General features: G+C 49.5%; 2 protein-coding genes across 4 annotated transcripts in view; one reads left to right on the plus strand and one right to left on the minus strand.

The window, feature by feature from the left end:
- Window positions 1-4,761, plus strand: HDHD3 (haloacid dehalogenase like hydrolase domain containing 3). Its single transcript, XM_084899267.1, has 2 exons — window positions 1-102; window positions 1,747-4,761. Exon 2 carries the CDS (start codon window positions 1,912-1,914, stop codon window positions 2,665-2,667), a length of 756 nt encoding a protein of 251 aa, XP_084755393.1. The 5' UTR covers window positions 1-102; window positions 1,747-1,911; the 3' UTR covers window positions 2,668-4,761.
- Window positions 4,720-12,097, minus strand: part of BSPRY (B-box and SPRY domain containing) — an 18,012-nt gene continuing 10,634 nt past the window's right edge. For 2 of the 3 annotated variants that reach the window (XM_084899239.1, XM_084899240.1), the window contains exons 5-6: window positions 7,354-7,478; window positions 4,720-6,097 (exon numbers count right to left, since the gene is read on the minus strand). In XM_084899239.1, coding sequence (XP_084755365.1) covers window positions 5,571-6,097; window positions 7,354-7,478 — 652 coding nt within the window. In that variant the 3' untranslated portion in view covers window positions 4,720-5,570. The remainder of the gene's footprint in view (window positions 6,098-7,353; window positions 7,479-12,097) is intronic. The other variant, XM_084899241.1, reaches the window with a different exon arrangement.

Here is a 12,097-nt window from a genome sequence, read left to right on the forward strand (position 1 = left end):
GAAGGGGCGGGGCGAGGAGGCGGCGGAGCACCGGGCTGAGCTCCGCGCCTCCCACGCCGGCGGCTGCGGCCTCCCTCCCTCGGACCCGCTGCCCGGGAGCAGGTAAGTGAGGCTGAGCCCGGGGCCGCGCTCTCCCGCCGGAGCCGAGGAGGGCCCGGGTGGCCGGGCAGCCCGGCCCGCGGCCCTAAGACCTCCCGCCCGGTCACGCCGCGGACGGCGGCTCGGAGGTTTCGCCCTAACGGCTGGCAGCCTGTGATCGGCCGGCACCGGGCCGTGTGGGGAGGAGGGGTGAGCGGCTCATGCCTGGGGCTCGGGAGCGGAGCCTGTGTCCCTGCGTGACTTCGGGCGAGTTCCGCCCCTCGCCGGGCCTGCGTCTCCCTACCCGCAAAGCGAGGGGGGCGGGTGTTCGGTGGGTCCCCCTGAGTCCCAAACAGACTTAAACATATTTGCTCTAAGACCTGTCCGAGGTGCACCAGCCGCGTCCCTCCCTCGGCAAACACGTGGCTGCACTCTGGATTCTGGACCCTTAGATTTCCTGCAGGAACCCCGAATCAGCCCTGGGGAAAGAAGCTGCACCCAGCTGTGGACGGCGGGCGGAGGGGTCTGTTTCCTGTGCATTAAGGCGGTGGTTCTTTCACTGCTGTCCGCCCAGGCAGATGGTATTCCTCCATTGGAGATGAAGCCTGTGTGGCTCAGTGGTTGAGCATCATCCTATGAACCTGGAGGTCACAGGGCACAGGCCCGCATTGCTGGCTCAATCCCCAGTAGGGCCCATGCAGGAGGCAGCCCATTGACGTTTCTCTCATTGATGTTTCTTTCCCTCTCACTTCCTCTCTCTGAAGTCAATAAAAACATTTAAAAAAAAAAAAAAAAAAGACGAAGCTGGGGCTCAGAGAGGCTTAAAGGCAGGTAGGACCAGGCAGCTCTGGTCTGTGCTATGCAGGTTTGCCAAAAAGTTTTTTTTTTTGTTGTTGTTGTTGTTCTTGTTGTTTTTTAAATTCATTATGTGTAAGCAGGCCAAAGAGTCTGGAAGTTTGGGTTCTAGTCCTGGCTGTGCTGCTGACTCACTGTGATCGTGGGTAAATATCTGCCCCTCTCTGGCTCAGTCTTCCCTGCTGAACAGCCAAGGGTTTGGTCAGATGGTCCACAAGGACCCTTCTGTCTTTGGAATTGCTAATAGGAATAGCAATCATAATTCTTTCCTTATCTTGACCTACAGCCCTGCCTGAGCAGGCCCCTATCCACCCCAAGCACCAGACTGCCCTGCCTCAGGACCTTTGCACTCGCTGTTTTCAGTGCCAGGAACACTTAACCACCTCTCTTTCCTGCATAGTCATCTTCAGATCCCCACTGAAACTTCACTTGCCTAGAAGGTTCCCTGACAAAGACCAGATAAGGTCCTTGGGTTTATAACTTCATGGTTCATGCTGCATTCATTAAGCCTAAGTGTTTGTGTAGCTCTTTGTCTAATATCTGTATCCCCCATTATTTAATGCTTTAAATGCCATGAGAACCCTGTCCTGTTCCCAGCTTCTAGCACATAATCAATGTTCAGAGATTTATTGTGCAACGAACAGATAATCTCATTTTGTCCAATATTGTGAGGTTGGGTCCTTGTGTTCTTACCCAGGAGGAGATAGGGCTTCAAAGAGTGAGACTCCCAGGGCCTCCCACTGAGCTGGCAGCACCAGAAATTGAATCCAGTCTAAAACCTGAACTCCCACTTTACCTGCCCTCTCCTTCCAGGATCTTCTGCTGTGAAGACCTCACCCAAGCACCAGAAAGTCTGACCCACGAAGCCTGGAGAGAGACAACCATCAGGTTGTGGAAGTGTGAGGTCCAGCTCGGTTTCCCCTTGGCCCTTGGAGCTTAAGGTGGACCTGGAGCAGACGTGGCCCCTCCTGCAGACCCATGACTCACCAGCTACAGATACGACTGCTGACGTGGGACGTGAAGGACACGCTGTTGAGGCTCCGCCGGCCCGTTGGGGAGCAATATGCCTCCAGCGCTCGGGCCCACGGGCTGAAGGTGGAGCCCCGAGCCCTGGAACAAGCCTTCCGGCAGGTGTACAAGGCTCAGAGCCGCAGCTTCCCCAACTATGGCTTGAGCCAGGGCCTCACCTGCCGCCAGTGGTGGCAGGATGTGGTCCTGCAGACCTTCCACCTGGCGGGGGCTCGGGACACCCAGGCTGTGGCCCCCATCGCTGAGCAGCTGTACAAAGACTTCAGCAGCCCCAGTTACTGGCAGCTGTTGGAGGGAGCTGAGGACACCCTGAAGGGGTGCCGAGAGCGAGGTCTGAGGCTGGCAGTGATCTCCAACTTTGACGAGCGACTAGAGGGTATCCTGAAGGGTCTCGGTTTGCGGGAACATTTTGACTTTGTGCTGACCTCTGGGGCTACTGGCTGGTGCAAGCCGGACCCCCGCATTTTCCATGAGGCCTTGCGGCTCGCTCATGAAGAACCAGCAGTGGCGGCCCATATCGGGGACAGTTACCGCCGCGATTATAAGGGGGCACGGGCTGCAGGCATGCACAGCTTTCTAGTAGTTGGCCCGGGGCCTTTGGACCCTGAGGTCAAAGATTCTGTACCCCAAGAACATATCCTCCCCTCACTGCCCCACCTCCTGCCTGCCCTTAGCCGCCTGGAGCACTCAACCAGAGGGCTGTGAGTCTGGTGAGGGAAGTGGCAGGGCCCAACAAACGCATTACAGACAGGAAGTCCTTTCCTTCCCAAGATCTGACCTTTACCCCCTTCCTGCAGATGCCATAATGCATTCTGACTATAAAGCAATGAGTGAGGCTTTTAGCCCTGCCCACTAATCAGCTCCTGGTCTCTGAGATGGTTCATTCATCACACCTACGTCCCTTTTCCACAAACCTGCCTCACCTCCAGCTAGCTTCAAAATCAGGTATCTTGAAACTTGGTTTTAGCAGCAGAGTCCTTTTGTCGTGGGAGATCTTATGTGGAACCCCAATGTGCAAAACGGAAAGAAAAAAAAAGGAGACACTGCAAGGGTGAAGCGAAGGTCCTAGGACCCCTCATTCAGGCCCTGAAGCCTCTACAATAGGGGTGTCGAACTCAATCAGAGAAGGGGCCAAAATCTAAAATCCAGCCTAAATCGCGGGCCGAATGGTTTACTGAACAGTCATAAACTGACAATGTCATAAACTGACAGCGGAGTGCAGTGATGACAGCGCGGTGCGGGCCACATTGCAAGGCCTGGCGGGCTAGATTTGGCCCGCAGGCCTTGTGTTTGACACATGTGCTCTACAACTTCCCCCACCTGCAAAGTCTAAGGTCAGAGAAGCTTACTTTGAAAATCAGGGTGCTAAGCTGTGCTTAAGGACATGACCTCTAAGACCACATAGTTTAATCAGATTTTAGACAATACCATAATCACAGTCGAGAAGAAACTTGACCCACCCACCCCCAAAACACACACCTCCTCCATGTGGTAGGTACTCTGCTAGTCCTTGATGTGCATATAGAACCCTCAAAGCTACCTAGTGGGCTTAAGTAGTAGGACTTCCATTTGACACTAGATCTAGAGGTTAAGTAGCCTGCCTGAGGTCACAGCGAGTACATGAGGGAGCCAGGGTTCCAGTTTGGGTATGCCTAACTCCAAAGCCCATTCATTGGCTTGACCACTAGTTTGCAAGTAGAAAGGGATTCATGTTACATGAGACACAGTGCAGTAGAGATGCTAGAAGAATAGGGAAGGTGACCTAAAGGATGTCCTTAAAGGATACCCCAGTCATAGGGGGTTATCCAGGGATGGGGACCAGAGCCCAAGGTGGCAGGCGAGTAATGTGGGGAGAATTACTGGAAATGGAAGGTTTTAAAAATCCCATGTCTCTTCCTGCCTCTCCCTCTTCACACACCTCTCTACTTGGCATTTACTGGACACCTCTGTGCCTTAGCCAGTGCCAAGCACAGGGGATACCACAGGTGAAAAGCACCTAGATGGGCACATTACGTTATGTTCTAGTGCCAACAGCCAGGGCAGGCTCTGGAGTGGACCCTGAACTGGGACTGGCATTCAGATGGGCAGAATAAGGGATCCCTAGTGGCAGGTCCGTGAACTGTGGACTGAGGGCAGCTATGGGGAGTTAGAGTGGTGATTTGGGGAGTGTTGTGTAAGGGCCTTCGGGTGCCATCTACAAGAATCTGGCATTGACCCAGGTTTGGAGGCAGGAAAGCTCTTCTCAGACACCTTCCCGAGTGTCAGGCAGAGAGGACAGGGTCATGAGCTGTGGTCTCAAAGCCATAAGGGTCTCAGAAGTCATTGCAGTCGTAATAGTTGCCAATAGGTCTGCGGACTGGATTTGATCCACCCAGTGTTTCAAGTAAATTATTGAGCAAACTTGGTGGGGAGGGCTCTGGCCTCATCTCTGAGCCCAGGAGCCTGAAGCTGTAGTTAAGATAGCCTTTGAACTATTCCCCAAAGAAACAAAAATGGGAGGACTAGTGCTCTAATGTGACCTTCAAGATCAGAAAAAGACTTGCCCTGGGTCCCAGCAGTGCAGGGCACAGAACCAACTCCAGGCCCTTTAGGGCGTGTATGATGACCTCAGCCACCTGCTTATATCTGAGAACATGAAGGAGGAAGACATCAAATTTCCAGTAAACACACCTCTAATATTTGAACTGGCCCTTGCGGGGTAGAAGGGGTAGGGTGTTACCCAATTAACCAGGAAAAGAACATGGAAGAAAACTGTCGATCTTTTAAAACCTTTAATAAAGTACATGTTTTCTAAGGCTGGCCCTCTTACCCCCTCAGCTCTTTCTGACTCAAGGGTCTCACCCCAGATCCCCACATTCTGTCAGAAGGGGCCATCAGGCGGGGCACTCCTCAGCCGCAGCTGGCGAAAAGTTAATCCCAGTTACCGCAGTGGGCACAGGCTGGAGGCTGGCCGCCAGGTCCAAGGCAGAGCTGCTGCTGGGTGTGTTGCAGTCAGGTTACCAGGAGCCAGGATTTCCTCGGTCTTCCAAGTGGCCAGGTAGGCCCTGGTTAGGGCACAGATCTCTGGCCAGAGTCCTCTGACCGGGAGCAGCTGGCAGGAGTTCCAGGTACCTTCCAGGTTGTGCTTGTGTGCTAGAAAAATATTTTCCTTCTGTGTCATGTCATGGGAAGCACTCAATTGAGATGAAAGGACTTCAGTCACAGGCTTTTCTGCCAGAAAACCACTTCTACATGCTCAGAGCTGGGGGCAAGGGGCTGAAAGGCAGTGCTTTTCACGTGCACCCATCCACCCGTCCGTCCGTCAGTCCGTCCATCCACCCGTTCGCTTGCCAATTATTTATTGCACGCTCACCAGGCACCATGCTGGATGCCAGAGATAAAGTGGTGAACAAGACACCCTTAGAGGGTGGATTTGGGAGACTAAGGCCGAGGGAGTGGCGGGTTCCGCACAGATACAGCATTTAATGGTTGTACCGGATCTGAAGTGGATCCTACCCCTCCTAAAGCTGCCCAGTGGGCATGGGCAGCATTGGGGGAAAGGATACTGGGTAGAAATGTGGCCTAAAAGGATGGTGGGCAGGCAGATCTAGCCTCCCCAGTGCCAAAGGTCAGTGGACAATGGAAATGGTCTGGTCGGCCACAGCAAAGACTGGGAAGAGGGGCCCAGGGAAGGACGCGTGGTGGGTGTGGAGCACCGTGCCCGAGGCCGGATCGTAGAACAGCAGCTCCTGGGCCTGCAGGTCCAGCAGCACGCCCAGCTGGGCGGGGCAGCGCAGCAACCCCAGGGGCTCGTGCCGCCCGTCGTGTGAGAAGCAGAACTCTTGGTCGTAGCGGGAGAAGACCCAGGAGTAGGCATTGTGGCCCAGGCGAGAGTCACTGCCAGAACCCTTGCGGGGCAGCTGGCCTAAGGCCACGCCCACCTTGTAGGCACCACTGTTCTGCACATTCACCATCCACGCGTGCAGCCCCGACTGGAAGGAGGTGGCGGCTAGGGCATTGGGCCAGTGGTCAAAGCGCTCCGGGCCATCTGCGCAGGCCTTGGACTTCTTGGCGTTGAAGGTCAGAGTCCTTCCGTCATCTGACAGCTGCAGGAAGGGGCTGACGGTCCTCTCATCGATGCGCACATCCTCTGTGCCTGCCGGAAAGAATCTCAGAGGTACCCAAGGTCCACCCTCAGCCCTACCCTGGTCCTGCTTCCTTATCACTCCCTGACAGTGTGACCTCAGGCAAGCCATTTGTTGTCTTTGAGCCTCAGTTTCCGCATCTGTAAAATGGGGATCAAAATAGGACTTACCACAGGACAGATGTAAGGATCAAACAAGATGACACATGGAAAGTACCCAGCAACAATATGTGCTCAATAAATTGTGGTCATAACAGTAGTTATTACTATTTGTAAACTCTGGTAGAAATAAGGCCCAGAGAAGCGAATTGCCCAAGGTCACACGCAAAGTTGGTGGCAGGGACAAAATTAAGACCCAGCACGTTGTTCCTACATCGAGCATCTAGCACTGATCATACTGAGTTCCAGCTGGGCAAAGTTGCAGCTTCCAGACCGGACCTGTCCTGGGGACACCATGCCCCTGGAAGCTGGGAAGCATCAGGGATGCAGTTTCCAACAACTAACTCCATGGGACTGCCGGCAAACCAGGTAATATTTGACACCCGACTCTAGAGAATACGTACTAGCATTTTAAGGAGAATGGGGAATGGGAAACCTCGCCACTGGAAGGTGGTGAGGGTTAAAATGGAGAAAAATTCACTAATTACCTATTCACTAATTCACTAATTAATTAATTAACTAATTCACTAATTAACCTAAGTCTGTGTATTGTGCAACTACCACAACTGGGAGAATGGACACTTCTGTCTGGCTTGGGGGGAGTCTGCTTTGAGAACCCCCACACTAAGTGGGAATTTGTGGAGCCAGGAGACCGTGTCGCCTTCACCTCTGTGGCAGCAGCAAGGTCGGGTCCACAGTCAGCCTGAGTCAATGTTTGGTAAGTGAGACGAAACCAGGAAGCTCAATTCTCGATCCCAGTTGGCCATCAATTACATATCTTCTTAAAGAGAAACCAGGTTCCCAAAAAATAATACTGAGCTGTCTCAGTAGGGCAGGGCATGAGGAAGACGTAGTTTACCAGAACAAGATTGACCCTAAACCCAGCTACAGAGCAGGTGGGTTTGCAAATGCAAAAGACCTGGCCCAGGTGCCCCAGGCCTTTCCAGAACCTTGGCTCCATTGACAAACCTGCACCCGGTATCACTGGTTGCCTAAGCTACCATCCCGAATGCACCCGTCCCCGGTGTGGGCCACAGCAAACCACAGACAGACAGACAGACAGACAGGTGCCCCGTTGCTCCAACAGGTGCCGGGCCCGAGCTTCTAACCTGAGAGGGAGCCGAGAGCTGCCGTTGCCCAGAGCTGGGTCAGAAGTGGGCTCCAAGCGCACGTCTCGTTAAAGTTTAACTTTTTCGACTCCTGGGGATCCAAAATGCCCTCTGCTTCCTCGGTCCTTGTAAGAAAGAAAACAAAACAGATTCAGAAAGGTTCTGGAAACGTTTCTGGGTCAAATGTATCTGATTGGGGGTGGGGGTGGGGAGATGAGGTGGCAGAAAATCCTCTTCCTACAAGGGTAACATCAAGATTGACAACCAGCCCCAGACAGGAGCTGCCTACAGAGGGCTGGGGCCAAAGGGAAGGTGGACACCCCCCTGTGCACCCTCCACTCGCCCAAGCCTTGATTATGCAAGGCAGATGATTGACGGGGTGGTAACTGCTTGGAGCCAGTGTCATAACTTGGAGTCATTCTGCTCTGGGCCGAAGCTACTCGTCCAAGAATCTGGACGGGGTTAGGACTTGGGCCCCGTGGGCCTCAGTGCAGCAGTCTTCCCGCTCCACCTTCCCGCCCAGAGAAAGTCTCACCTCCCTCCAAACCAATTGCAGCCATAATGCTGCCCTCGATTTGATTACCTGGCACAGCCAACTCCTCTGCTCTTAAAATGCCAACACCCCTGTGGGGTCACACAGGAAGGGACTATCAGCTATTTACCCAATCATAAATTATTCACAGCACTTTGCTCCCAGTAACTACCTCTTCTCCGCTCAGGGCCGGGGACTGGGTTTGGTTGGAGAGAGCATTTGGGAACGAGGAGAATTGCCACTTATTAAGCAGCAAGGCCCTGGGCTTTTTCCTTTCTATACAGAATCTTACGTCATCTTTGGTATCACCTGGGAGGTACTTGTTACCCACTTGACAGGCGAGAACAGAGAAGACACTCAGCTAAAACTGGGAGCTGATTCGAGTCCTACCTGCAGGCACCATTCAACATAATTCTTTCCTTGACCAGAAGTGAAGTCTCAAAGGGTATAGAGCAAAGTGGGAATTCGCCGAGAGCTTTGCAGCCTTTTGGACTGGGTTCTGAGAAAGAACTTCCCACTGCCTCTAATCATGAGGATGACTCTGAGATCAGGCAGCAGTTCCGAGAGTATACACTGTCTGCCCCAAATCCCCAGCTCTGCCCATTAATGAAGGAGAGGGGAGGGTGGGGCATGTCTCATGGATGCCTGCCCTTTGCAAAACTGTCGCTGACTATCCTGGCTTGGGAAGAGCGAGATAAGCAGAGCCCTAGGAAAGCTCAGGGCAGGCTCTAGTAACAAAGGCTCTTTGTGGTCAAGACAACAGAGGGCCTGATGCCTCTTCTCAAAGCAGTGAGGCTGGGTCTTCAGGGACCCCCGCCGTCAGGTGGGGAGGAAAGAGGACCAGTGCCTGCATTGCTAAGCCATCATCCCAGGGCAAATCTGAGGCCAATCATAGGCACCAGAATCTAGAAGATCAGCTGGCCCATGTGCCTTCTGATACAGAAGAGAAAATTCGTGGTAGTGAGTTGGGGTTCGCACACAGCAAATAAATCTTGATTTCTACGAATGGGTTTGTCAGTAGTATTTTTTCCCCCCTAAATATACTTTTATGAATTTCAAAGAGGAAGGGAGAGGGAGAGAGAGACAGAAACATCAATAATGAGAGAGACTCACTGATCGGCTGCCTCCTGTACACCCCCTACTCGGGATGGAGCCCACACCCAGCATATGCCCCTGACCGGAATCAAACCTGGGACCCCTCAGTCCGCAGGCTGATGCTCTATCCACTGACCCAGACTGGCTAGGGCTGTCAGTAGTATTTTGTTAAGCACTTCTCAAACTCTGTGTGTATTATAGGACCAAACAAATGAATGGCTATATTGCTGTTGTTAGGTGCCAAGGTTCTCACTGTGGAAAAAGAAACATATGAATGTAGAATGGGAGAAATCAAAGGAAAAATGCTGTGGCGTTCCCTTGGAATTAGAGTTTGTAATACAAACTCGTGACTAAAAAGACCACTCTCACTTCCCAGCTCTGTCTGCTGTCTACTGAGAAGGCCTGGAAGCAATGATGCATCGGCAGCAATGCACATCTACTGCCCAGATCTCAGTTTTTAAATACCACTCCCCACTACAAGGAACCGAGAGTCCCTGGAGAAACAGCTGGTTCCAGGCCTGAGGCAGGAAAAGAACAAGGTGATCCTGGGACATTGTGTTGTGCTGTGACACAAGAAAGTACTCAGAGAATGATGGGGCCAGCCGCGTGACTTGGTAGTTGTGTCCACCTATGAACCAGGAGGTCATGATTCGATTCCCGGTCAGGGCACATGCCCGGTTGTGGCCTCGGTCCATAGTGTGGGGCATGCAGTAAGCAGATGATTAATGATTCTCTCTCATCATTGATGTTTCTATTTCTCTCTTCCTCTCTCTTTCTCTTTGAAATCAATACAAATATACTTATTTAAAAAAAAAATAATAATGGGGACTTTATTCAAAAGGACTCAGGATCCAGCCCCAAGGAACTGGCCAAATCTAGGACAGTTTGAAGACCAAAATTAGTAATTGTAGTAGTAGTATCAGATTAATGCACTGAATTAAAAAAAAAAATTCACAAGTCTATATTTACACTAAATAAATGAATGGACAAACAAGCAAATAAGTGAATAATTCGGGAATTTAGCATCAATGCAAACTAAAATTATGGGATAATATTTGAAGGTGTAAAGAGGCTATTTATACAAAATGCACCCCCTCACATTGCTTATTCATTACAAAAGTAAAGATACAGCTTTATAATGAAGAAAACTGGTAGGCACCATTTCATCCATGTAATCAAAACTGACATCCCTGATAATGGGATACAGTGACATCATGTGCCCTCTGATTTGACAGAATGAGAATACATCACTTCTGAGATATTCTTGCCAAAAATGCATAACCTGACCCCAATCATGAGGTAGCATCCCCATCAAATTGAGGAATGTTCTATAAAACAACTGTCCTAGACTCATTAAAAATGTTTTCTTTTTTTAAAAAAAAACAAAGGAACAATTCTAGATTAAAAGAGAACAGATGGACGGGGACGGAGTAGGGGTGGGGGTGGGGGGGGAGGGGGAGGGGGAGGAGGACGACCCAACAAAAAGAAACCACTAAACACTGTTAAGAACTTTTTTTTGGTACAATTGGCTGTAGATTTGGATATAGACTGTACTAATGTATTAGATTATAGTATTATACCAACATTAAATTGCTGAACTTGATAATTATACTGTGGTTATGTAAGAGAATGTCTTTGTTCTTTGGAGATAAATGCTGAAGACACACTGGCCGGGTTATAATTTTTTTTAAAAAAAGATACTATGCTAGTACAGAGGAGCAATCATCTTGATAGATAGGAAAAAAGAGACAGGGAGAAAGAGCAAACATGGCAAAATGTTAATACAGTTAGTATTTCTAGGCAAAGGTCATTATAATACTTATTCTAACTTTGCTGAGTTAAAAATATTCAAAATAAAAAATTCAAAGATCAAAATTTTTTTCAAAAATCACATCAACTTGATATTGCAGACAGACTGACTGTATTAGAGGAAGATGGTAAAGAAAGAGAAAAAAGAGAAGACGAGCAGAAATGTGGGAAGATTATAGGAGGGAAAAAATAGGAACAAGCCAAATACACATTAAAAGGAGACAGAAACCTGGCCAGTTTGGCTCAGTGGATAGTGTCAGCCTGAATACTAAAGGGTCCCAAGTTCAATTCTGGTCAAAGGCCAGATCCTTGGTTGTGGGCACATCCCCAGTGGTGAGTGTGCAGGAGGCAGCCAATCAATGTTTCTCTCTCATCCATGTTTCTGACTCTCTATCCCTCTCCCTTCATCTCTGTAAAAAAAATCAATAAAATATATATTTTTTTAAAAAAGCTGCCACAAACAAAAAAAAGGAAACAGAAACCTGGACGGTGTGGCTCAGTGGTTGAGTGTCAACCTATGAATCAGGAGGTTACAGTTTGATTCCCAATCAATGCACATGCCTGGGTTGCAGGCTCGATCCCCAGTGTGAGGCGTGCAGGAGGCAGCCAATCAATGATTCTCTCTTATCTTTGATGTTTCTATCTCTCCTTCTCCTTCCCTCTCTCTGAAAATATACTTAATAAAAATGTATATTTAAAAAAATAAAAGGAGACAGACAGTAAGATGAATGTGGTGCATTCATACTGTGGAATACTTCACAGACTTTCTGAAAAGTGAAGTAAATCTATCTACATGTACTCACGTGGAAATATTCCAAATTAGCCTGATAAATTAATAAAACAGCAAGTATAAAAATGATCCCATCTTTTTTTTTTTTTTTTTTTTTTTAATATTTTTTAAGGAGGCAAAAATTCTCCTATAATTATACACAGGAAAGTCCCAAAAACATACAACTGTTAAAACTGATCACCTCTAGAAAATGAGGTTGGGAAGAGATGACTCATTTTTAATTTGAATAGTTTTATATTGGCGGACTTCTTTTCTGTCTCTCATACATATGTATTGCTATTGAAACTTAAATACAAAAATAGGTAAGAAGAATGGGCGGTGCTCCTCAAGTACCGCTCTGAAAGCTTGCACACATTAAGAATTCAATATCTTTGCCTGGCAATTTACATCCTTTCAGCCATTTCCTCAGGCTCTCGATTCCCAGCCTTTTGGGACCTAGGGAGGGCCTGGTGAAATTCTTTTCATATTGCGTAATTAAAATGCAAATTTGAGGAGGCAATCCTGCGACAGGTGTCAGG

This window comes from Pipistrellus hanaki (genome assembly GCF_964339955.1).
Source record: "Pipistrellus hanaki genome assembly, chromosome: 11".
In the NCBI taxonomy this organism is placed as follows: domain Eukaryota; kingdom Metazoa; phylum Chordata; class Mammalia; order Chiroptera; family Vespertilionidae; genus Pipistrellus; species Pipistrellus hanaki.